This window comes from Eublepharis macularius, chromosome 8 (assembly GCF_028583425.1).
Source record: "Eublepharis macularius isolate TG4126 chromosome 8, MPM_Emac_v1.0, whole genome shotgun sequence".
Taxonomy (NCBI): Eukaryota; Metazoa; Chordata; class Lepidosauria; order Squamata; family Eublepharidae; genus Eublepharis; species Eublepharis macularius.
In genome coordinates this window covers 70,273,105-70,298,172 of record NC_072797.1, presented here as the reverse complement: position 1 = coordinate 70,298,172, position 25,068 = coordinate 70,273,105, and the positions used below count along the sequence as shown (strand labels likewise).

Sequence of the window (25,068 nt, the reverse complement as noted above, 5' to 3'; positions counted from 1 at the left end):
AAAAGCCGCGGCAGGTGATTTCCCTTCAAATCACGACGCTTTCCAATCTTCCAGTGGGAGAAACGCAGCGAGAACATGCAACCACGGCACAGGGCCTCAGCGAATGCACTCCAGAAGACCACGCAAGTGCCTCCTCCAGTGTCTTGTCCCTGAAATTCTGGTAGCTATTAGAAAGTCTTTAAGGGAGCAATTATGGGCCCTTTGCCAACCAGAAGACACGGGGCTTTCTCTCTCCTCAAGCCCCAATTTGCCTGGAACCTCTCAGGGAAGTCTCAGCCAGGGTGGTCCTTGGCCCATTAAGGCAGCCAGGAAACAAGCCCAGGGTAAAACGACTACCAAGTCCTCTAGATGGTTAGATGAGGATCCTTCGCCCAGCAAGGACTCTGAGGAGGGGTAGTTGCTGACAGAGGAAGAGCAGGAACTAGAACCTGCCATTCCTGAACAATCCAATAGACTTTTCCAGGCAGAGGACTATCAATACCTGCTGGCACAGACTCTTTCAGTTCTGGATCTGAAAGACTGACACTGAAGAGGAGGAGGCCAAACCAGAGGGACCTAAGTCTAGGTCTAAAGAGAACAGCGAGATTTTTCCCAGGTCAGAGAACATGACTAGGGTATTCCCGTTCCCTGAATACTTTGAACGTCAGCTTAAAGCAGAATGGTCAGTGCCAGCGGTGTACAAACAAGTGCCTAATGCTATTAAGAAATTGTATGTTTTGCCTAACTTTGCCAATGAGCTGTTACAGGTTCCCATTATCGATGCACCGGTAGCAGCCCTTCAGTCCCAGGGCCTCCTCTCAGAGGACGGGCAAGGCACAATCAGAGACGGCTTGGACAAGAAGGACGAGGCAGTCCTAAAGAGAGCACACAAGGCAATGACTATATCTATCAAGGCCTCATCTATAGCATCCATTGTATCAAGAGCATCCGTTGTTTGGATTAGGAGACTAATACAACTGCTTCCTGAGAACAAAAAGAGACTCCTGGAAGGAGCCAACTGAATACTCAAAGCCTGCACATTTACAGCTGATGTTACCATGGACATTCTATCTTTCACTTCCAGAGCATTGGCCTCTATGGCAGCGGCTAGACGTCTTTTATGGCTCAGGGCCTGGCCAGCCAACCTGCAAGCAAAAGTCATACTAACGTCCTACCCCTTCCAGGGGGGGAAACTCTTTAGTGACCAACTAGAAAAGATACTAGTGGAAACTAAAGATAAAAGAAGGCACTTCCAAAGTCTCTGAAGAGACCAGAGAGACGATCGTTTGGGTACCAACCTTTCAGATCTCACCATATACTGCCTAGAAACCGACAGGACCCCAGATGAGGCTGGAATGCTCCCAGGACACAGTCATGGAGGGGCAATTTTCATTCCAAGTTTGTCCGACAACAAGGACATCGTGGTAACAGGCAAGACTCAGAGGACACAGGGAAGAAGCCCAGACTCGCACAGCGCTCTGGTGGGGGAAAGACGACTCCTGTTTCAGCAAACATGGATGGAGTCCAATACGGATGCTTGGGCATCGGAGGTAGTCTCCAATGGCTACTCCATAGAATTTGTTTTCCACTGGAGCGGTTCATAGTTTCCCCTCTCAAGAAAGACCCACACAGACGGTCCATCACTATTCAAACCATTCAGCATCTCTTAGAAATAGGAGCTGCCGAACCCGTCCCACATTGAGAAAGGGAACAAGGGGTTTACTCAATATTCTTCACAGTCCCCAAGAAGAACGGAGACTGGAGATCCATATTAGACCTAAAATATGTGAACCAATTTATCATACTGAGACATTTCCAAATGGAAACCCTTCGCTTCATCACAGAGGCCTTGCAGCAAGGAGAGTTCTTGACATCAATAGATCTAACAGAAGCATATCTACATGTGTCCATCGCACCTGCCCACTGGAAATTTCTCAGATTGTGTGTAAAGGACATTCACCTGCAGTTCAGAGCCATGCCCTTCGGTCTGGCGATGGTCCCGAAGGTCTTCATCAAACTACTGGTAGTACCGATAGTCAGACTCCGAGAAATGAGTCTTCACTTACATCTGTACTTGGACGATATCTTAATAAGATCGGCCTCTAGAGATGCCTCTCTCAAGGAAACAACGTTGGCGATTCGATTCCTAGAGGAGCATGGATTCTTGATAAATCGGTCCAAGTGCTTCCTACAGCCGTCACAGTGCCCGGAACACCTGGACCTGATTATAAACACAAGGGACCTGATTAAAACACAATTTTGTGTATGATACTCACGTTTTTTATAAGTTTGTACTGGTTATTAACTGTAAATAAATCTGATTGATTGAAATATCTTCCTAAAGAGAAGAGAGCCAAGACCACACAATTGGCCTCAGTCGTAATCAGACAACAGTCATCCTTTCTAATGGGTCTGTCCAAGCTCTTGGGACTACTGGTGGCGAATTCAGAAGCCATCTATTGGGGGTGTTTTCACACTAGGACACTACAGTCACTACTACGACCCTTCCAACTTCAAATTGCACAGAAGGCAAACATCAAGGTGCAAGTCCCGAGACCAGTCAAGGAGAGTCTACACTGGTGGACGGACAAGTCCAACCTAACACCAGGCAAGAGTTTCCTCTCTCCTTGGCTCACTCAAATCTTCACAGATGCCAGCCTAGTCGGCTGGGGAACCACACTAGAGGGCAGTCCAGCACAGGGCGAATGGTCCGACAGGGAGAGGAGGCTACCGATCAACATACTGGAGATGCGAGCCATCTTTCTAGCCCTAAAGCACTTCACTGTTCAGATTCAGCATGAACATATTCTGATATGCACGGACAATGTTGCTGCAAAGACCTATATAAACAAACAAGGGGGAACCAGATCCTCTTGACTGCAGCGAGAAGCCAACAAGATCATTGGATGGGAAGAAAACAATCTCAAATCGATTCAGGCGGAACACATCAGGGGAATTCACAACATTCACACAGACTGGTTGAGCAGAGAATCCCTTCACCTGGGAGAATGGTCCCTCAAGAAGGAGGTGTTTCTGCTAGTGTCAGTGCAATTCAGGACTCCGAGAGTGGACCTCTTTTCCTCACATCTGAACAATCAGGTTCTGAGGTTCTTTTCCAGATTCTTCCATCCTCGAGCGGAGAGTACAGATGCGCTAACATCTCAGTGGCCGAAGGGGCTCTTATATGCCTTCCCTCTTCTGCTGACGATTCCCAATCTTCTGCGAAAGGTACGAGAGCAGAGGGTGAACATAATTCTGATTGTGCCAAGGTGGGCAAGAAGACCATGGTTTACAACTCTACAACTTATGTCAGTTGCACCTCCTCTCAGGTTCCCTGTACAGCCAGTTCTTTTGCAACAAGGCCCCATCAGGCATCCTCGTTCGGAGTGGTGGTCTCTGACTGGATGGAAATTGAATGGAGCTATTTCCAACGCGAAGGCTACTCTATCATAAATACCCTGTTGGCCTCTAGGAAAAGGTCTACCATCAGAATCTACAATTCCTCATGGAAGGCCTTTAACAGGTGGTGCAGACGCAAGAAGTTATCTTCGCTCGAGCCATCCCTGAACTCTATTCTGGGATTTCTGCAGGAGGGTCTGGACAGAGGATTGAGACCAGCAACGTTGAAGAAGCAGATCACAGCCATTGGTACAGTCATCCCAACAGTCGATGGGGTACCACTAGCTTCTCACCCGTACGTTTGCAGGTTCCTGCGAGGTGCTACGCTGCTGAATCCTCCTACAGTATACCGGTTCCTGACCTGGTACTTGAACATGGTGCTTTCAGCGCTGACAGGCATCCTTTGAACCTATCAAAGATATCCCTTTATGTTGGCTGAAACTTAAGACCATCTTCCTTGTGGCAATAACGTTGGCGCGTCATATCTCAGATATGAGTACTTTGTCTATTAGGCCGGACTTATGTATCTTTCATAAGGACAAGGTGGTCTTGAGAACCGACCCAATGTTCTTACCCAAGGCCTGTTCTAGTTTTCACAGATCTCAAGAGATCAATTTGCCGTCCTTCTGCCCAAAGCCAAAACATCCAAGGGAGCGTGAATGGCACAATCTTGACGTGAGGCGGGCCTTTAAGACGTATATAATTAGAACAGAGACGATACGGAGTTCCACGCATGTGCTAAATCAGCCAGCAGCAGTATTCCGACCTCTCTTCTGAATTAAAGATTTATAGCTCAAAAGAATGTAAATAGGGCAGTTCCAGCAAAGCTAAAACAAGATAAGAGTGGAAGGAGAGTCAGAAGTGATTAATCTCTGTGCCTGAAATTTGGTAAGACCGTTTTATTTACAACTCTCCTGTGAGGAAACGCCCGGAAGCTGCAAATAGCTTAATCATACCGTCCTAATTAGCCAGCAGAGATGGCAAAAAACATCAGGGAACTCTCGGAGCAAATAACTACCCTCCAGAACACAGTGCTAGAATTCCAAAGTAAATTAAGTGAAGAAATTAAGTCTATTAAAGAAGATGTGGCGAAAGTAGGAAAGGAAATAGCAGGAATTAAGCAAACAGCTCTCTCTGCAAAAGGACTTGCTATGGAGAATGAGCAGAGGATTGCTCAATTAAACCGGCAGATTAACGAACTGTCTGACCGAAACAGAAGGGCTAGTTTAATATTGGCAGGGATTTCTGAAGAGATTTCTGCCAAAAGCTTAGAAGAAACACTCAGAGAATGGCTTGTAGAAAACGGAATAAAAGTTCAACCCGAGGATATAGAAAGAGCACATCATTTGCTAAGAAGGAGGAGAGGAGGTGCCCCTTGCGACGTTATCATTAAATTTTCAAGAGAAAAATTACAACAAAAAATATATAAAGAATTAAGAAAAAACAAGGACCTGAATTTCAGAGGGAGAAGAGTCTGGGCAAGACAGGACTTCTGCCAGGGGACGCTTAAGAAAAAGAGCTTAATGCGACCCTATGCCCAAAAACTATATGCAAATAATGTAAAGTTTACATGGGGATATCCATCTTCAATAATTATATTTAAAGAGGGAAGAAGACTCATGGCATGAAATACTAACGAAGCGAAGAAACTATTTAACCAGCTGGGAATTGAAACAGAAGATTTGAGAGAGCAAGAAATGGAAGAAGAAGCAGCAGCAGAAGAAGTAGAAGCCTACGAGGACCCGGGTGAAGGAGGATCTGCAAGGGGCGAAAAAAGGCCCAGGACGAACTCCCAAAGTGGAGCTGCCTAAAAGGGAAATATACAAGAGTTTATTGAGCTAATGATTCAGTTTTAAGAGTATAAAGGAGATGGAGGAGATGCGTGTTACTCTATGAGGTGGAGAGAGGGGAGGATTCATTCTCCCCAAAAGACTTCTCAGCCACAGGGATGGGAGGGGAAAGGGAGGGATTGGTTAGCAAACTACACAATATACCCACAGCCATGGAGCTTAATGATCCAAAACCATAAGGAATATGGATAGGGTAATAAAGTTGCTTTCACTGAATGTCAGTGGTTTAACTTCGGACCTTAAGAGATATATCTAAACTGGCATGAGACCAAAAGATTGATATAATATGCCTTCAGGAAACACATAAGGCAAAAAAGATAGAAAGCCGCTCTTAAATGATCCAGCCTGGGAGGTATTAGTAGAAGCTAGGAATGACACCAAAATTAAAGGAGTAGTAGTCTTGATCCATAAGAAACATAAAGTGGAGGAAGTGGATAAAATGGTCGATAGAGAAGGTAGATACCTTTTAATGAAATTTAAACTGGAAGGTATATGGTATACAATAGTAAATATCTATGGCCCAAACAAGGGGCAAAAGAAGTTTTTATGTAGAATATTTTAAAAAACCAAAAAATTCTCAGAGGGGGCAATTATTATAGCAGGGGATCTAAACTTAGACATTACAAAAGGTAAAATAATTAACATAGGAGATTGGGGACTGACAGAGGCATATGAGCTTATGCGCTTGCAACCTAAACCCACCCATATATCCAGCAGGCACAAAACAGCATCATGTATAGATTATACAATCCTAGGGAAGAGTAGCAATATGAACATAAAAGAGATTAAAACCCACCCAATCTGGATATCTGACCATGCTCCAATAAGTATTGAAATAGAATTAAACCAACAACAAACAAAAAAACCTTGGAGGTATAACAATTTAATAATGGCTAAGGAAGAGGATACATGAAAGAGCAGATAAGGTTGTTTTTTGAGGAAAGTAGAGGGTCAGTAACTACTAATATTTTATGGGACGCTGCAAAGGTGGTGATAAGGGGGTACTGTATAAAAAAGAAAAAATTATAAAAAGAGAGTGGCACTTAAAAAGACAACTCAAAATTCAGGAATTAGAGAGGCTACAAAGTAAACAAACGAATAAATATGACCCCAGGGTACAATCCAAATGTAATAAAAGAAGACCAGTATGGATTTGTAAAAGATAGGAACATAGCCCATCCTATTAGAAATATAATTAACGTTTTACATCATGGCCAGCGGAAAAAACTGGCCCTCCTAAAATTGGATGTATTTAAAGCCTTTGATACCCTTTCCCAAGAATATTTATGGCAAATTATGAGTAAGTACGGGATAGATAATAACTATCTAAAGGCAATTCAGGAAATATATAGAGAAGGAACAGCAGTGGTGAAGGTAAATAACAATCACTCACAAGCCTTTCGGATTCAGAGAGGAGTACGTCAGGGATGCCCACTCTCACCACTCTTATTTATTACGGCAATAGAACAGTTAGCAGAAAGGATAAGGAATAGTGTTAGGATAGAAGGATATAAGATGAAGAAAGAAGTAATGAAAATCAACCTATTTGCTGACGACATTATAGTTATCATGACAAACCCTACAAAAAAAAATTGGAGTAAGGAGGGTCAGATATCAGAAAAGACAGCAGGCAAAATTATGAAAGGTTTAGAGGAAATCAAAGTGATGAAATTTAACGAGTTGGAACATAATTTTTTTACAAAATGGTATAAAACACCAGCGCAATTAGCGAATATGATCTCGGGACTAAGCCCTAGGTGCTGGCACTGTAGACAGTCTAAAGGGTGGTTTCCCCACATGTGGTGGGAATGCCAAAAGGTCAAGGTTTTTTGGACAAAAATATTAAAAATTATAGGAAGGAAGCCTATGCAGCTTAATAAAACAAATGAGGTTATTTGCTTTCACAGTTTTATTGAGGCTGTGTTCCACAGTTTCATTTCCCAGATGGTTAGTAACCTGCTTCTAGTTTCCAATGTTTAAATCATTGTGTTTGCTCTCTTCTTCTCTTCGCCTAAATTTGTTCATTTATTGATTTCATTTTTAACCTATCCATTGTCCAAGGAGATCAGGGCAGCGTTCTTGATTTCCTCTCCTTATTTAATCCTCTCAGAACCTTGCAAAGTAGTTTAGACTGAGGGAGAGTGATCGGCCTGAGGCCACTCCCATGGCGGAGCAGGGATCTGAACACTGGTCTTCCCTGTCACAGTCTGACAATCTAGGTGTGACATCACAAAGTGTCTCATATTCTCTTTCAAACTAAACATCCATTTGGAGCCCAAAACTCTCACAGATACTGTTCTGTGTACATAGCAGGTCTTTCGTTCCTTCTTTCCTGCTGCAGTCTCCTGTGTCCTCTTAAAAGCTGCTCTTGATGTTTAGGGAAACTCCTTAATGGTATGTGGTGTGGCAGAGGGAGATTGAACCCTCCCCCCCTCAGTGCCTGTCAGTGGTGCAGGTAGCTCTTCTGACCCATGCCCCTTCTGACCCATGCCCCTTTGTTATGGTTAGGAAGGGTGGAAAGTGGCTTTCCTTGCTGAGAACTCCCTTAGACCAAGGTTTCCCTGGAAAGCACCCTGGTACTCGCTTGCCACCACTCAGGGACCTCCTGAGAACATCGGTAACTGGTGCTCTGGGAAGGGGCTCTTCCAGCTCAGTCCTAGCAAGTTAACAAAGTAACAGGGTGGAAACCCTGAAAAAATACCTTATAGCAAACTAGGTAGCGCCCAAGTGGTCTGGCACTTAGGGAAGTGATTCAGAGAAATATCCCAGAGAAACGTATTGTACCAAGGAAGCAAAACCCAACTTTTTTGGAAAGAAGGTTTATTATAGAAAAATGTGGGAATTGGTGTGTGGATTCAAAAGAGGTAGGAAAGAGAACAAAGAGCACACTGAAAGAGCACACTAACACACAGCACACAGTCTTTCAAATAAAACAATAATGTTCAGCTGACTCAGCTAAGTACATGTTACCTAAGTTGTAGCAAGTTCCTCAGAGCATGTACAGAGTTCCTTGCAGTACCAAGATAGTACAGGAGTACTTAACCCCTGGCCCATTGGTCTTGGGGTCTCCAGATGTTCCACAGTGGGGACAAAGAAAAGTCCAGAGCTCCCAGATATTTTTTGGGCAGTGGAGTCTGAACTAAGCCAGCCTCCTTGTGAGATTGATTAGTGGATCTAGCCAATCTCAAACAAAGCTCTGATGTCAGAGACTATTTCTACCAATCAGAGAATTATTACAGGATGGTCCTGCTATTTTAATGGCTCTGCACTAACATGACAAAAATGGAATCTGGCCCAAATCTGTTGGCCTTTGTCAAAAAGGAGTAAGTTGGTCAGGTAAAGAATGGAGAATAAAGTTTTATTCTCATGTAAGTCCCAGGCGTCCAAACGCTTTAAGTAGTACTCTTGAGCCATATTGAATCTTAGGGTCCTGTCACACCCTGAAACTGTGAAATAAATAACCAAGGTTTTTGTCATTTGTTCAGAAAGGACAGCATCCTAAGCAAGATAGTAGTAATTGGACAAGTTCCCATTTGCAAAACATCTGGAGGACAAGTATTTTAAATTGTTATTTACTCTTTCTGCTATTAAAACAACCAGATGGAATCCTGTAATTCCTGAAGTGAATTAACCTGAAGTGAATTAACCTTATAAAGTTAAATTTGTGGCTGTGTGGGTTTGCTATTCAAATCTAATGATAACATCTCTCAGTTTAACATTCCTGCTAATAAATATACAATAACAGTCAGTGTAATCAAAATTAGAAAGTAAATCCTTACAGCTTTGAAAAGCAAATAACTGGATGAAACCGTAGCATTAAACAAACTTATTCATCTTCTAAGGAATTTTTTTTGGTGGCAGTTGATGTTTCTATTTGTCTCCCGGTATCTCCTTTAAGACTGTATTCAATAATGCATTTCCTTTTGTGGAATAAAATGACATTGAAGCAGGTCATTTTAACTTTATGAGAGGCAGAGGTGTATCTACAATGTAACTAGATAGCTTCTGTCTGAAATCAAAATGATTGGTGTCTTTGAACTATTGAACGTGGAAGAAAATGTATAGCTTTGGACAATTATTGCTTGAACTGTTGCAAGACACTAATGGAAAATACGTTTTCTCATCATGCTGCTTGGTTTGCAGTCTGCGATATGTGAGGTTGCCATGGTCTTAGGCTACATTCAGATGAGAGCATGCTGCTTTGTTTGAAAGTTAGCATGGCTTTTTCTTGAACTTGTGTGCTTTCCTGAAAGTACCACTCATAGACATTTCTCTTATTATGAAATACAGCTTCATTGCTTACTGCCATACTAGGAAGTTCTGTTGACAGTTGAGAATTTGAAATTTTCCTATACGCATACTTTTTTGCGCAAATAACTTTTCCCCTGATGGGGTATTAAACAGCATGGGTGGTGGGGGGGGGGAGAAATGTTAACATCTACTCCTCTGCCGTTAGGACCCTGATCAAGATCAGGTCCCATGCTCCTTTTTTTCAGGGCCAAATGATAATGTCTGGAGTTTGAGTCATGGAACTTCAGTGACATGTTAGCTTGCATAAAAAACAAATAAGCTACCAAATGTTATTAAAGTGATATGAGAACTTTACCAGGAAGAATGAGATGCTTTCCTGTTGGTTCTAGTGAGTCATTAACTAGGCAGAAATTCTGGGTAAGTAGTGTTGAATGGTTATAGAACATAACTTGTTTCATTTGATGGAAGCATTTTTTGGTCATTTACAAACCTTGCCCCCTTGCTATCTTCCAAATTTGAATGCTAATCAGCCTTATTACTTGATGCTTTTTATCATATGCTTTTGGGTTGCTCCCCTGCCCAAGAAATGTATAGGATGAAACTGAACTATGATGGCTTATATGAATAACTAGGGCAACATTTACTTGTTTTTATCACCAACTATTTATATTTCAATCTCTTGATTTTGTTAAAATAATTTTTTCCTGGTACTGTTTGGATATGTTTAGATCCTGTGATTCCAGATCCTACTGCTAGTGGGAAGAATGTGTTCTGCTGGTGGGAGGCTCTGCTGTTAGTGGAATGGAGTTGTGGGACCGGGGTCCAGTTTGTAATCCATAAAATTAGAGAATGTTAATACAGATGGTAATCTGGCCAGTATTACTAGTACTTGTATAATTCTTGACAGTTCTTGCAGTACATTTATATTCCAGTTTTTCTTTGTCAGATTTTGATGTGTCCAGAACATGAAATGGAGAGAGTAAATATGTACTGTGAAATATGCAGAAGGCCTGTTTGTCATCTTTGCAAACTGGGTGGCACACATGCAAACCACAGAGTGACTACCATGAGCAGTGCCTACAAAACACTTAAGGTAAATGGAATTTTCTTTTTTAAAATTTAGTAGGAAGTGAAAAAATGAATATTTCTTGGTTATGAAAACAAACTTAGATCAAAGATCTATTTACAAGTTCATCTTTGCCAATGCAGGTGATATCTGATTAAACTGTGTGTAGGGTTGTCTTCTCAGGCTTTGTTGTTGGACCTCAGCTGGAAGCAGAGCATCCACCGTATAGATGAGACATTTGTGCCAAAAACTGGCTCTGAAAAAAGATCCTAAACAGTTGGTAGCTGATTCCATCCTTTGCTGCTGTGGTTGGATACAGTGTTACCAGGGATGTGGTGGTAGTGGTGGTGTGAGGGGCAGTAACAGAACTACTTACTGTTCTTGTATGTGGTGACAGCACATGCTACTGCTTGTAGAGAAAACTGGTTTTCTGGTAAACCCTCAGAGCTAGGAACAGCCCTAGTTGCTATCCACTAAATATACTGGTCAGATACAAACAACTGGTTTGACATATCCAGGAATTTGGGCATTCCCAGTGAGATTTTGACTTGGAACAGCAGACCTCTCCCCTAGTACCTGATAGAAACTTTTAAAAAGTTTCCCCTAATTTATAAAGTGGTTTACCATGTGGCAGGGAACCTTTGAGAAACATAAGCTTAAAGTCCCTCGGGCACTTGTAGTTGCACTCTTCTTTAGATTCCAGCCATATCCTTGACATAGTCTTGGCAATTTCCTTCTGACTGCTTTAGAGTTAAGAGGGTGTCTGCTGACTTTAACAAACAAATTCTAAATGGGTTGAATCCTGTTAAAACGATCTGAGTAGGCCTGTGTGTGTGTGTGTGTGTGTTGATTCACCTCTCCATAGTAGTCCCCCAGCTCCCTCTTCATGCTGCTTCTGGGGTTCAAGCTGCATTGGAGGAGTGTAGGGGCAAGGAAGTCTTGTTTCTTGTTTCCTGCTATGTGCAGGAATTTTAGATGGGATCCAATACAATTGATTTGCAATTGGATATATTTAATTAATATTTATTAAATATTCATAATCCATATAACAAGGTCATAAGTCTGACTTGTAAAAATTCTCAGGGTTTTTTTTTTTACTCATGATAAATCATGTAAGTTTTAAATATATTGTGTCTTGCATGTTAGATTTGATGGATTTTATGTTTCAAATACTTGATGGATATCTTATTCTAGGATAGCTAGTTTTGATGGAAGAAGTTGAGAGTTAATACTTAACTCAGACTCTGAGGGCAAAAATACATGTTACTGGCAACACAAGGTGATGACTGCTTGACCCAACTCTCAGTTGCACAGTCACGTGGTGACTAACCTTTAAAAACGTAGCCACTCTGTGCAGCTTCAAATGATGTGAGAGGGAATAAGGGGCCTCAGGATTCCCTCCTGCACCAGTAGAAATCACCACAAGGGGAGCATGTTTGTTCCTTCCTTGGGCTCTGATTCCATCCCAGGGCACATGGGGAGCCTGAGGAAGGGGAAACCGACCTCCCCCCTCCCACAGCTGTTTCTGCTGGTGAAAATGGTATGGAAGGGAAGCCTGAAGCCCCTCCTTCCCCCTCATGGCATTTGGAGCTGTTCAGAGCAATTGAGAGGTTTTTAGAGGTTAGTCAATATGTGAACATATGACTAAGTCAAGGTCGGACACCCGTGACCTGACTCATGTTACACATGAAGTGTGCTTTGACCCTGAGCAGAATCCTGTCAATCCATTCTGCTAGCAGTGGAGCTTTCCTGCAGTGAGTTGGATCCACTGGATCCAGCTAGCTCTCTTAAACTTAGCGACAGTTTGAAAACACGTTTGAGTGTTAGTGACATGGGCATTAGGTTTTACATAACTGCTCTTTGATGACAGAAAGACTTTTAATGTTTAAGTCATGCCTAGTTCTGTCGAGGAACAATTTTAACCTGCGTTCCCTGCACTGTGACATGATTATGAGCCACAGTGAGAGATGATAGATGTTCTTGTAGCACTGAAATGTTTGCTGGGTTGGTATTATGCTAGCTAGATCGGTAAACAACACAGTGGCTCATTGAACTTGGAGATGTTCTGTTTTGATTCAGAAGGCATACTGCACTGGAGCACTGGAATTCTTTTTTATGGACTAACTTAAAATGTATAAATACAGTTTATTCTTTCTAATCAGTATTGCTTATATTTATTATAATAGGAGAAGCTTTCAAAGGACATAGACTACCTCATTAGTAAAGAGAGCCAAGTAAAAAGCCAGATTACAGAACTTGGTCTTTTAATGAAAGAAACAGAGGTAAGAATTTGCTTACTGACATAGCCAAATTTCTTATGATGAAGCTCTTATTTTTAAAGCTAAGATATTGATGTTAATTTCTGAAAGATAGCAAAGTTAGTAGTTGCATTTTATTGATAGGCTGGCAGTGATCATTGTAATGAGCTACATGGTAGAATTTAAAGATCTAGTTTTTTTTCTCAAAGGAAAGTGGCTGTTACTAAGATATTTAGTTACACATTTTTTGAGATTGGCCTAAATATTCTATATTTTCCTTTTTAAGAGGCACAGTGAATTGTGAGTGAAGTTGTCCACCTTGAACTGCTGTAAAGAGCTTACCTTTTATCAGCGGTCATTTCATAGAAAAAGAGCTGCAGGAGCTCATTAGCATAACTCATTAGCATATGGCACACCCCTTGACATCGCCGGAAGTGTGTCATTGGCATAACTAATTTGCATATGCCACACCCCCTGACATCGCCGGAAGTGTGTCAGAAGGCAGCACCCACCCCTCAGGTTCCCAAAATCTCCAGGTATTTCCCAACTCAGAGCTGGCAAGCCTACCTGGAGAAAAATTGCTTCAAAAGCACAAAGAATATAGTCAAGATGTTAAATGGTTTTATTATAAAATCAAGAGACATCAAGAAGTAAAATGGCACACTAGGCAGATAACCGAAGCCGTAGAGCTGAGCGTCAGATGAAATGAATTCCAGATATGTGGATCTTTGTATTCAAGATCTATAGATTGATTTTTCTTTGCTTTTTAAAAAAATTGTACATACTATTTGTTCTCTTCTAAAGGCAAGTATCAGGTTTCTACACTCTAGTTGCCAGCCTCCAGGTGGTGACTGGAGATCTCCCAGAATCACAACTGACCTCCAGGCCATAGAAATCAGTCCCAGTGGAGAAAATGGCTGTTTTAGGGTGTGGACTCTATGGAATTGCATCCCCACTAAACTTCCTCCCCAAACTCCACGTCCCCCAGGCTCTGCCCCAAATCTCCAGGAATTGCCCAAACCAGGATTGGCCAGCTAGTGGAATGATTTAGAAGTTATTTCCAAAACCCAAGAGGGATTTCAACTAAAAATAATGCACTAAACCATATAACCAACAAGTGCTCCATGGTAATTATGAAAGGAATTAAAGATTGCATTAAGATATTGGGGGATTCCACATGATCGATTTTGATCGGACTTTCTGAGCAGTCGTGCTGCAGTGGAGTCATACAAATCCACTGCTCCCTGATTCCACATTAAGGCTTTTGTTTCGCATTGACATTTCATTTCATCATGCTCAAAGTCCATTGTGCGGAATTTGCCAGTATAAAAATTGATTCCTCATTGTTTTTCTGTGGGAAGTGTCAACAGATGTGCGTCTTCTTCATTAAAAATTTGTTTTTTTCCAAAAAAAGTTGCTACATATAAACATTGCATCAAACAAACACATCTTGATAGGTCAGAGCATTTCCCGCCAATATCATGGAATGAGTATTGGTTATTGACATTTGGAGGGAAAATTGTTACCGATGACCCCGCTTTCCCTCCGCCTCAGAAGCTGTCAGCTGTCAGTGAACAACAAGTAACAAATTTGGCGCATTGAAAAATGGACCCGTTATTGGGCAGCTGTCGTCACGTGACACAGGACATGTTTCTGCATAGACATGTAGAAACGTTGCAATGTTTTTTGTAATTTTTTTTTAAAGAGAGAGAAGCAACAGGGGAAGGGAAAGGGTAGTCAGTGTGGCTTGGAAAACGTGATCAACCAATCAAATTTAGTTCATTCAAAGGGCGGGAGAAAAGGGCAAGGGTGGGGAGAACATCGGATAAAGAATTTCGCATGATTAAAATCCCTAATCTGCAGTGAGTGGACAAATAAGTCGGGGAAAAACAGGAAGGAAAAAAACTGGACAAAACATGCAGTGACTTTGAAGCTGCTGCTAGGATTGCCTCCCCACATGTGGAAACGTGAAAAAAAAATTGAGGTCATTTGGAAGCTGAACAACGGAAAACCACTAGTGGGGAATCATTATAAATCTGGAAGTTGCAAAGCAATACACAACTATCAATAAACAATGAAAACACTGAAAAATCAGAAATCCATCACAAAATCAGAAGAAAAACAGATGCTCTGCCAGTACATTACCCCCCACACCATGACTGATACTGCCAAAATCCTTGTTTGGATTCATCTACCCCCACCCCCACTCTCTCTTTCTCCCTCCCCCTCACACTTTCCCTCTCTCTCTCTCTCTCTCTCTCTCTCTCTCTCTCTCCCACCCCCACTCTCTCCCCCTCCCCCCCCACACTTGTTATCCCTCTCTCTACCACCTGCTGGCGCTTCGCCTCCTTTCAAGGCTGCAGCTGCCTGCCCTGAGCTGGGACGAGCGGCAGGTGTGAGGAGGAAGCTGCGTCGGTGTCCACTCACCAGGGCTGGTGCCGTGCCTCCTTCAAAGGCTGCAGCTGCCCATCCTGAGCTGGGATGAGTGGTGGGCGTGGGGAGGAAGCTGTGGAGGCGGGCGTGGAGGAAGGGAGATGGAGGTGGCAGTGGCAAAGGGAGGAATGGATGGCCAGGCAGGCTGAGCAGAGAGCAGTACAGGGAGGGAGGTTTCTCAGCAGCGGCGGCCGCCCCCCCCACTCCCAGTGTGGAGGCCTCTCGCTGGGAGCAGAGGAGATGTTGCTTGGCCTGCCGCCCTGCCCTCCCAATACGGAGGCTTCTTGGCAGCGGTAGCCACCACTCCTGGCGCGGAGGCCTCTCGCTGGGAGTGGAGGAGATGTTGCTTGGCCCGCCGCCCTGTCCTCTCAACAGGGAGGCTTCTTGGTGGCAGCAGCCACCCCCCCACTCCTTGCACAGAGGCCTCTCTCCGGGAGTGGAGGAGACACCGCTTGGCCCGCTGCCATTTTAATATTTTAATTTTATTAACGTTTATTTAATAAAAAATCCATGGGCGGGCACTCATTTCAAAGAGAATGAGGGGGCGGAGCCACAGCCACGTGATCTATTTGTAGCTCTGCCAGAACAGTGCTTCGGCGCATTCCGGCAGGAAATGACCCCTGCCTTTTATAATGGTGAAGCAAAATATGTAAACGCAGGAATGTTTTCTTAGTGTGGCATAGGTCAAATCATAGTTTCTGTTTTCAGATATTGTATAAGTAGTTTGAAAACCCACAATTTCATCATAATACAGGAACACCTCTTGGCAGATTTTGTGATGTCTGAATTGCCAAAGAGTACCTCTTCATTCTGGCTAAGAAACCTTAATACAGTGGGAATGCCTTTCCCTGGTAACTTAGAAAGTAGAGTATTTGAGGTTGCACATTTTTATACAAGCTCTGTTGAGCTTGGTAGGACTTCTAAGTAAGCACACACAGCATCAGACTTTACATCTGCTTTACACCAAACACTGGGATTTTCTATTTCATTCTTCTGGTAGTTAATGAAGAAAAATGAATTTGAGCCATTAAGCATTAATTTATAGACAGTAGCATGCTAGAACATTAAAGTAGCTGAGGTGAGCGCTTGAGGCACTGGCAGCTCTGCTGGGGTGGGCAGCATGGAAGAAGACAACAGGCATGGCTTGTGACTGTCATCACCTCCTGGAACCTGTGCAGCTGCCCACTGGATCCAAGGTGAGCCCGTGTGCTGCTGTCAGCACCAAAGGGGCCCAGCTTGCTCCCCGTATGCCTATTAATTTTTATTTTTTAAAATGTGTTATTTATAGCTCACCTTTCTCATTGGGAATGCGGATTATGTAATGTAAGTCAATACAATCAACAGCTGGGACATTCATAAACAATGTGTTAATGTATACAAAATGCAAATTTGCAGAAATTGGAAACAAGCAGAAATCCAATGCGGCACTGAAAACAGTGCTGAAACCAGCATAAGTAAATATGACATATTAAACAATGCAGAAACTACCTAGTAGGACATACTTAAAACAGAAAGTACACAGTAGTATTTTCTCCCCTTTCTCCCACTTCACAGCTAACATTCTCAAAAGACACTGCATTATTTGAATACACAGGACAAGAATGTTGCCCACCCTGATGTGTAAATAAACCTGTGCTTATTTTCAAATAGTGCAATGGTGAAAGAGCTAAAGAAGAAGCATCAAACAGTTTTGATAAGTTGTTTGATGTTTTAGAAGAAAGGAGAACAACTGCACTCAGGGCTATTGAAGCATCCAAAATCCTAAGACTGGAGAAATTGCAGTCTCAAATAGAAGAGTATCAGGGACTTCTGGAAAATAATGGCCTTGTGGGATATGCTCAGGAAGTTCTCAAAGAAACAGACCAGTCTTGCTTTGTTCAGACAGCAAAACAACTCCATGACAGGTATGCAATTTATCTTCAAAAACATTTTTAGTTATTTTTTAAATCATGCCTTGTATTTACTGTGGCTTTGATGCAAAGGTGTGTGTATGTGTGGGTGGTGGTCTTCCATGTATATTCTATGATTTTCCTGACTCTCTCTGTCCAACTACTCCAGAAAGCCATGGGACTCTCTGGAATGGTCTTCAGTGCAATAAGTGTCTTTAAAAGAGACAAGTGAGAGAGGGTAACTGGGATTCTCCACCTATGTTTACAGGGATTATTCCCTTAGAGAATTCTCAAATAAGCCAGGCAGATGTTCAACTGGAAAGGTTTTTTTTATTAAAGAGAAATAAAAGGGCAAATGTACAGAAATCACACACACGTGTACAAGGCTACCTAAGAAAATCAGGGAGGAAAGGGGAAGTAAGTAGTTTCAGGAGGGCAATAGTTACCAGTTTCAAAGATAAGGGTCCACAGAGACAGCAGCAAAACCACCAGCATTTTATAGAGAAGAAGCGTGCACACGCACACACAGACACAGAGGAAGCGGGGAGGTGAGAAGTCAGGAGCTTCTTGGGAGACTTCATTGTCCTAAGTTATGCGCCTCTGGGATATGGAGAGGGGTCAGTCAACTGCTGTGGCTCACACTCTGGCAGTTTTCCAGGCTCCTGCCTGGCTGGCATCCACTCTGGGCCAGAGAGTGCCTTGGGCTTATGATACATGAGGAAGGAGTTTATGACATTCCCTCTGTAAACTTCCCTCTTAGCGTGAGGAGGGATCTGACTGCTACCAGCAGTGGGGAAGGGAAATTAATACACTCCGGTGCATCAGTGGAAATACTTTCTACTCATCCATGGGCGCTTGGGATTCAGCAATGTGTCTCAAGGTTATGGAACTCTTGTGTCGCTCATATTCATTTTAATGAGAATTACACAGGAAAGTTTTCATTTGGTTATGACTTGAATAACCATCAAAATCTTAATTCAGTTTAACAGTGCACTCTTACACTCTTCTTTCTCAACCCGTTGACTTCAATGTACCTAGAAGGGTGTAAGTCTGTTTAGGATTGCACTGCAAAGCACTCAGATGACGACAGCTTCCATTCCATTTCAACACAGAAAGTTTTAAAAAGACACACTGTGGAAATAAATAAAAATAAGTGCACAGTGAATCAAATGGGGCAAGGTATTTGGCAATGTTACTATTTTGTAAGCTTCTCTTCTGATTCTCTTAAAATCTTTGTATATATCTGGTGAATAAACATTTTCTATGCAGAATTCAGAAAGCTACTGAATCTCTGAAGAGCTTCAGACCTGCAGCACAAGCTTCTTTTGAAGATTTTGTTGTTGATGTAACAAAACAACAGGAGGCTCTTACAGACTTGTCTTTCCAGTCAAGTGGTGAGTCTAGTAAGAACTTCTTTGTTCTCCCCTTGCCCCACACTTGCGCATAAGTATCCCCCCCCCCCCCGGAAGAAATCTGTTCTCAGGTCTGTTTGGTTTTAGCATTCTTCAAAAGTCCGTTTTAATAACTATATCTTTTGGGAATGTCATAGTACTAATGACATACATAGGCACAGTTAGGACCTGCTTCCTTCAAACTTTCAGACTTCATGAATATCCGAGAAGTAGATGGTGTAGTCTTCCGATCCGATCAACTGTTTACTGTGTATACACACATGCGCACATGTGTATTGTATACGTGTATTGTATACATATGTACATATGTGTATTGTGTACATGCACACACACATGTACTGGAAGGTGTTTTCCTTCTCTTGATGAACTTATATTATGTAGATAGGTGATATGATTCCAAGAGAACACACAAGCATTTTCCTTGTTTTCAGAGCCTCATTACAAGGTGGAAGAGGAATGGTAAGAGCAGTACTGCTGTTGGGGACTGACAAATCAAGGCTCATTTTGTGAAATAAGAGGAATTCCTTCCATAATCTTCAGGATGGTTATTCTTTTCTTAATCCTGCTAAATCTGCCTTTTGAACTCTAAAATGTATTCTTGTATGTTTAATTTAGGTGTTGATATACCAGAGATCAACGAAGAACAGAGCAAAATGTATAATAAAGCTTTGATCTGTTGGGATAATCCACAGAGAGCAAGTTCAGCTGATACCTACATCCTTGAATACCGTAAAGTTAATAAAGAAGAAGCAAACCCAGCATGGCAAGAGACTGAAGTTTTCAGCAAGAGCAGAGTTATCTCTGACCTTGACACTAATAGCAGCTATGCTTTCAGAGTCAGAGGATATAAAGGATCTATCTGTAGCCCTTGGAGCAGGGAAGTTGTCTTGCACACGCCTCCAGCTCCAGGTACAGTTGTTGTTTAAACAACTCCCAGACTACTGGCTTTGGAAGGTTACAATTCTGCTTTTAGAAAAGCACTAGTTGGGAACCTGAAAGGACTTGCAGAGGTCACTTCAGTGCAGCATGATTAGATGGGAGGGGTGTAGCAAAGAAAGATGAACTAATTAAATTACATTGTACCTTTACATCCCAATGTCTTCCTTTGCTACATTGTACCTTTACATCAGGCTGCATTGTACCTTTACATCCTGATGCTCTCCCTTTGTAATACTCCGTCCAACTTTGGCTGGGACATACAGGCTCAGGGATCTCCATTCCTGCTTGTGTCTGAAGAAGGGAGCTCTTAAAAGCTTACACTCTGAAAACCTTGTTGGTCACTAAGATGTCACTGGACTCAAACCCTGCTGCTCTACTGCAGACCAATACAGCTACTCACCTAAACTAATATTACTGTGGTTGCCCCATCCCATAATGAACACATCCATTTCCTAAAGATACATACAGGCTCTGCTTCTTTTATTTTTGAGGGTTTTAACCCCCAATGTATTTTTATTTAGATTTCAGATTTTTCTGCAAACCTGGGGCTTTTTCAGGTCAATAGAAAGGTCTATTTTGTCTGTCCATGGTTCTGATACCTGGATTTTAAGTATCCACAGATTTGGCTATGTTGAGAATAAGATGTATTGAAAAGCAGGAAACTGTCAAGGAATTGTAGGGTTTGCTTCATTTCCCCCCTGTATCCTCTTCCCCATACTACTTCCTGTTTCACTTCCATGAAAGCCCTTTTCCTGCTTCTTTCTCTCCTTCCCACTCACCTTTCTTTTATCTGCTGTCTCCCTCCCTTGCTCTTCAGCTTTATTAACTTCATTTATACCCAACTGGATCCCCAGTGATGACCCACAGAAGCTTACATCATTTTCCTCGCCTCCATTTTATCCTTACAACAACACTGTGAGGTAGATTAGACTGAGAGTGACTGGCCCAAGGTCACCCAGCAATCGTCATGGCAGAGCAGGGAACTGAATCTGGGTTTCAGATCCTAGTCTGACACTTTAACAATGACACCCTCCAGGATTTCAGTTTTTCTTACTTCCTTCTCCCTGGCAGTCTTTCCCTGGTAAAAGTCTAGCCCGGTTGCAAAAAGTTGTTTGGCTGAATTGTGTGGTGGCTACTATTGGGCCCAGCCGATTTCCACAAGTTGTGTGGAGGCTGCTGCAGGGCCAGATGAGTTGAGTAGCATCAAAATGTTTGGTAGCTACTGCCACACTTGAGGATGAGTTGTAGGTAGCAAGTTGCCTGGTGGTTGCTGTTGGGCCTGGCCCCAGTGAGATGTTCTTCCAGGGATGGACTGGGAGGCCAAAATGTCCCTGCAAGGAGCTCTCCCTTTGCCTTACACTGACAAACTAAGGTTTGAAGGCTGGCAGTACTGTTATGGTTGCCTAGCCACCCCCCCCCCCCCCCCGGCATGGCCATTAGCTTCTCTTTTTAAAGGTACAGGTGCCATATTTGGGGGGTTTTAGCTCTCCATTTTTTAATTTTTATTTTTTAGATTTCAGATTTTTTGGCAAACTTCTCTCACGTTTTTAGAAAAACCTGTCTTCTACTCATGGCTCCAGTCTCCAGATTTAAATATCCACAGATGGGGCCATGGTGAGAATGAGCTATATTGATACCTCTCTGTGTATATGTGTTAAAGGCATATTTTTCCTGCCAACTCAACCTCAGGTCCCAAATGTTAGTTGAGATTGGTTGTTTTTACAACACTCCTAAATTACATTATAGGTTAGATTTTGGCAAGTCTCTAAGGGGAAGTTTCCAGGGAACTAGGACAACCATCAGCAATGCCTTTCTGCCTTTGCTATCTGAACCTGAGGCATAATGTTGCCTTTAGGAGGGTGCTGTTGGTTGATCTTTAGAGAAGGCTGACACTGGTTATACTGAGCTTCACATTTTTTTTTTAAAGATTAAAGCTGACAACTGATATTGTGCCCTAAAGAAAATCAGAACCTAACACAGGAATCAAATCACTAATTCATTGTGCTCCTAGTGACTTACCTTTCTTAAAAGTTGAGCTGCTGCTTTCTATGTTAGTTGAACAGCTTTCAAAGTAATTTCCATGCTGATGGTTGTTGTGGGTTTTCCGGGCTGTATTGCCGTGGTGTTGGCATTGTAGTTCCTGACGTTTCGCCAGCAGCTGTGGCTGGCATCTTCAGAGGTGTGACCTGCCAACATCTTTTCCACACTGTGACACTGAGAGATCTCTGTCTTTTGGTGCTCACCTCTGAAGATGCCAGCCACAGGTGCTGGCGAAACGTCAGGAACTACAATGCCAAGACCACGGCAATACAGCCCGGAAAACCCACAACAACCATTGTTCTCCGGCCGTGAAAGCCTTCGACAATAATTTCCATGCATTAATCAGAGTGAGGGAGGCATGAAAGATAGTCATCAGGTCTTAGTCACAGAAAGCAGCATCCTTTCCCCATAGAGAGCTGAAGTACAATGATCTTGGCTTGTGGCTGCAGATCCAAAAGCACCTTCAGAGAAAGGTGGGGTATAAATGAATAAATAATAAAGGTGAAGACTGGTGTGGGGGCAGATGGGTGAGAAGGAGACAAGGAATCAGGGAACAGGGAGAAGATACAGGGGCTGCCAGTGGGATAGAAGAAGAAATGGTGTGGGGAGGGGATAAGGGGGAAATGAGGTCCCCCTGCAAGTCCTGATGCGTTCCCCACTTAGGTTTATTCGTTATTGTATATCTAAGGGAAAAGGTATTCTTTGATACTGCACTTTAAAATCAAGTTTGAGAAACTTCTTGTTAGCTAGTAATGCAGCATGGAAGTCATAATGCCACTAAACTATTGTAGTAATATCAGAGAATCGTTGGTCGTTCTGTTACTTAAAGTTTTTACATCATCTGGCAGGACCTGGAATGTTTTGATTATTTATTTTCTCCCCTTAAGAGTTGAATTATAGCTAAATATTAAATGCAATTCTAACATGCACATATATTTTTCAGTTTTCAGTTTTCTTTTTGATGACAAATGTGGCTATAACAGTGAATGTCTCTTGCTGAATGCAAGGAGGAATGCTGTAGAAAACAGGGCTGGGTTCCCTCTGCTACTGGGAGCTGAACGTCTCCAAGCAGGCTGCTATACTACCTTAGACTACATTGTCGGAGATACTGGCATTGTGAAAGGAAAGCATTTCTGGGCCTTCCGTGTGGAGCCCTATTCCTACCTTGTGAAAGTAGGAGTGGCATCTGACTCTAAGATCCAAGAATGGTTCCATAATTCTCGTGATCTTACTAGTCCAAGGTAAGTAATACTGTTGTTTCATAGAATGTTAGTTTCTGAGGTCAAAAGGCTTCTTAATTGAAATAGTTTTAAACTCCTTTGCATTAGTTAAGTTTACAGTAATTGGGTATTGTGGTTAACACAATCAACATTTCCATATATTGACATGAATCCAGAAACTATATAAATGTTTCTGCAGACCTGAGGGAGTTTTGTACTCATATGTCTGAAACAGCAGCCCCCATGCTCAGTGTCTGTACAAGAGGAGCAGTGTTTCAGTTTGTGATATGATATAAGTGGGGAAAGTGCCATTCAAAGGAATAGAGTTGAAAAGTCTATTGGGCTTACCCAAATTCTTGAGTTATAACTAAAGTAGCCCTTGTAAAAATGTTTGGGGCCAATTCAGTTGTTCATGGCAGGTATCAGAATGGCTGGGGTCTTTTCCTACAAACTAGAGACTTAAAATTTGGAGCACATGTACTCTAAGACACCATGATTATGAAAGACGTGTGAAAATGATACACTGCTCATGTCGCCTTCAAAATGGGGAAAGCATACAGCCAAATAGTTACTGTATTGCAATGCTACTTTGAAATTGTTGTTTTATGGTCTGGCTTGGTTTTTAATGCTGGATTTTAATTACTATCTTTGTGAAGTTTATTTTGAAAACCAACTTGCAAATGGCAGCATAGAAGTTTTCTAAATAAATAAATAAAATTTGGTACACGTGTAACTGAAAATGCCCTGATTACTTTAAGAAAAGAGAGGGGGAGACTTTTTTTTAGTGGACAAATCTCGGTAACATGAATGTGGAAAAGAATGTTGGCTTCTGGGAATTCTGCTGAACCCAACTTGAATGGGGATTTGCCCAGCAGCCAAAAAATGTATCTGTGCTTGCAAAGTATAAGCTGTATTTTCTTCTGTGAGTAAAATATAGTTTACATATTGCAAGTAAGGGTGCATGTTCCTGACTGGAACTTAAAGTTTGTGACTCATAATTTCAACACTAATTTAGAAATGAACCAGTTTGGCAACTGGAATATAGAAAGGGAGAGGTTTTTATTTTGCTGTGTGTCAACAGAGCATGACTGCCCCAACTCATATTTAATATTCATAGATCCAGAGAAGTTAGCCGTGTTAGTCTGTAGTCACAAAATAGTAAAGAGTCCAGTAGCGCCTTTAAGACTAACCAACTTTATAGTACTAGTTCTCTTTGTCAAATGTATGATGAAGGTTATATTTAAGCCAGTTTGGTGTAGTGCTTAAGAGCACAGGACTCTAATCTGGAGAACTGGGTTTGATTCCCCACTCCTCCACTTGAAGCCAACTGGGTGACCTTGGGTCAGTCACAGTTCTCTGGAGCTCTCTCAGCCCCACTCACCTCTTAGGGTGTTTTGATGTGGGGATAATAATGACATACTTTGTAAACCACTCTGAGAGGGCATTAGGTTGTCCTCAAGGGCTGTATATAAATTGAATGTTGTTGTTGTTGTTAATAATAATAATATTGTCACTCTTATTCATTGATCTACTTAAACTCAACATTCTTCTAGGCTGAATGCTTTTGTCATAGTATTTTATTGGCTAGTGCAGAAACAAAATGTTCTGTTAAAAACTACCTTTCCAAACCCTTTTTACTTAGTGTAACTTTAGTTTCATAATAACCGCACTACAGACACAACAGTGCAGAGGAAAGTCATTCCTACCTACAAGAGAGCTCATTCTCTCTCTGAATCATGAAGTTAGTATACATTTCATTTCAGTGCCTTGATTTTCCAGTCTCTACACAAGTGTCCTGCTTTCTTTGTTTTAGAAACAGGCATGAAGAAACTCCCAAGAAAATAGAGGGTGGTAAATGGAGACCTGGTCAGGGATTCAAAATCCCCACAATACAGCTGGGGAGCTGGGGGTGAGAGGAGTGGCTGACCCAAGGCCACCTGCTGAGCTCATGGCAGTAATGGGATTCAAACCAGTAGAGCAGCTGGACCATTTAACCACTGTGGTGCAGCAGGTGTTGGTAGTTATATATCAAGTGGTACTTGATATAAAGAGAGGGAAAGTTCTCCAGAAGCATGTGGGATAAAGAAACAGGCAATTCAGTGTTTTGATTTGTCTAATTGAACAATACTAAACTAGCACTGTCTGCAGTGATAAAATATTAAATTTGCAAGGTGCATTGGAAATACTAACTAAAAGAGGAGTACTGCAGACAGCTATACAAAGGCTAGAAATGTGACACAAGTATCAGGTGAAGAGAACTTCTTTACTGCAATGCAAATATTATATAAGTTGATGGAGGGCCAAGCAGAGAGCAGTTCACTCATAGCTACCT

General features: G+C 42.2%; 1 protein-coding gene across 1 annotated transcript in view; it reads left to right on the top strand.

Moving 5' to 3' along the window:
- TRIM36 (tripartite motif containing 36) overlaps nucleotides 1-25,068 on the top strand; it is a 59,733-nt gene that overhangs the window by 25,443 nt on the left and 9,222 nt on the right. Inside the window, exons 4-9 of the mRNA XM_054987360.1 lie at nucleotides 10,426-10,572; nucleotides 12,732-12,827; nucleotides 16,887-17,140; nucleotides 18,395-18,519; nucleotides 19,153-19,446; nucleotides 22,460-22,757. Coding sequence (XP_054843335.1) covers nucleotides 10,426-10,572; nucleotides 12,732-12,827; nucleotides 16,887-17,140; nucleotides 18,395-18,519; nucleotides 19,153-19,446; nucleotides 22,460-22,757 — 1,214 coding nt within the window. The remainder of the gene's footprint in view (nucleotides 1-10,425; nucleotides 10,573-12,731; nucleotides 12,828-16,886; nucleotides 17,141-18,394; nucleotides 18,520-19,152; nucleotides 19,447-22,459; nucleotides 22,758-25,068) is intronic.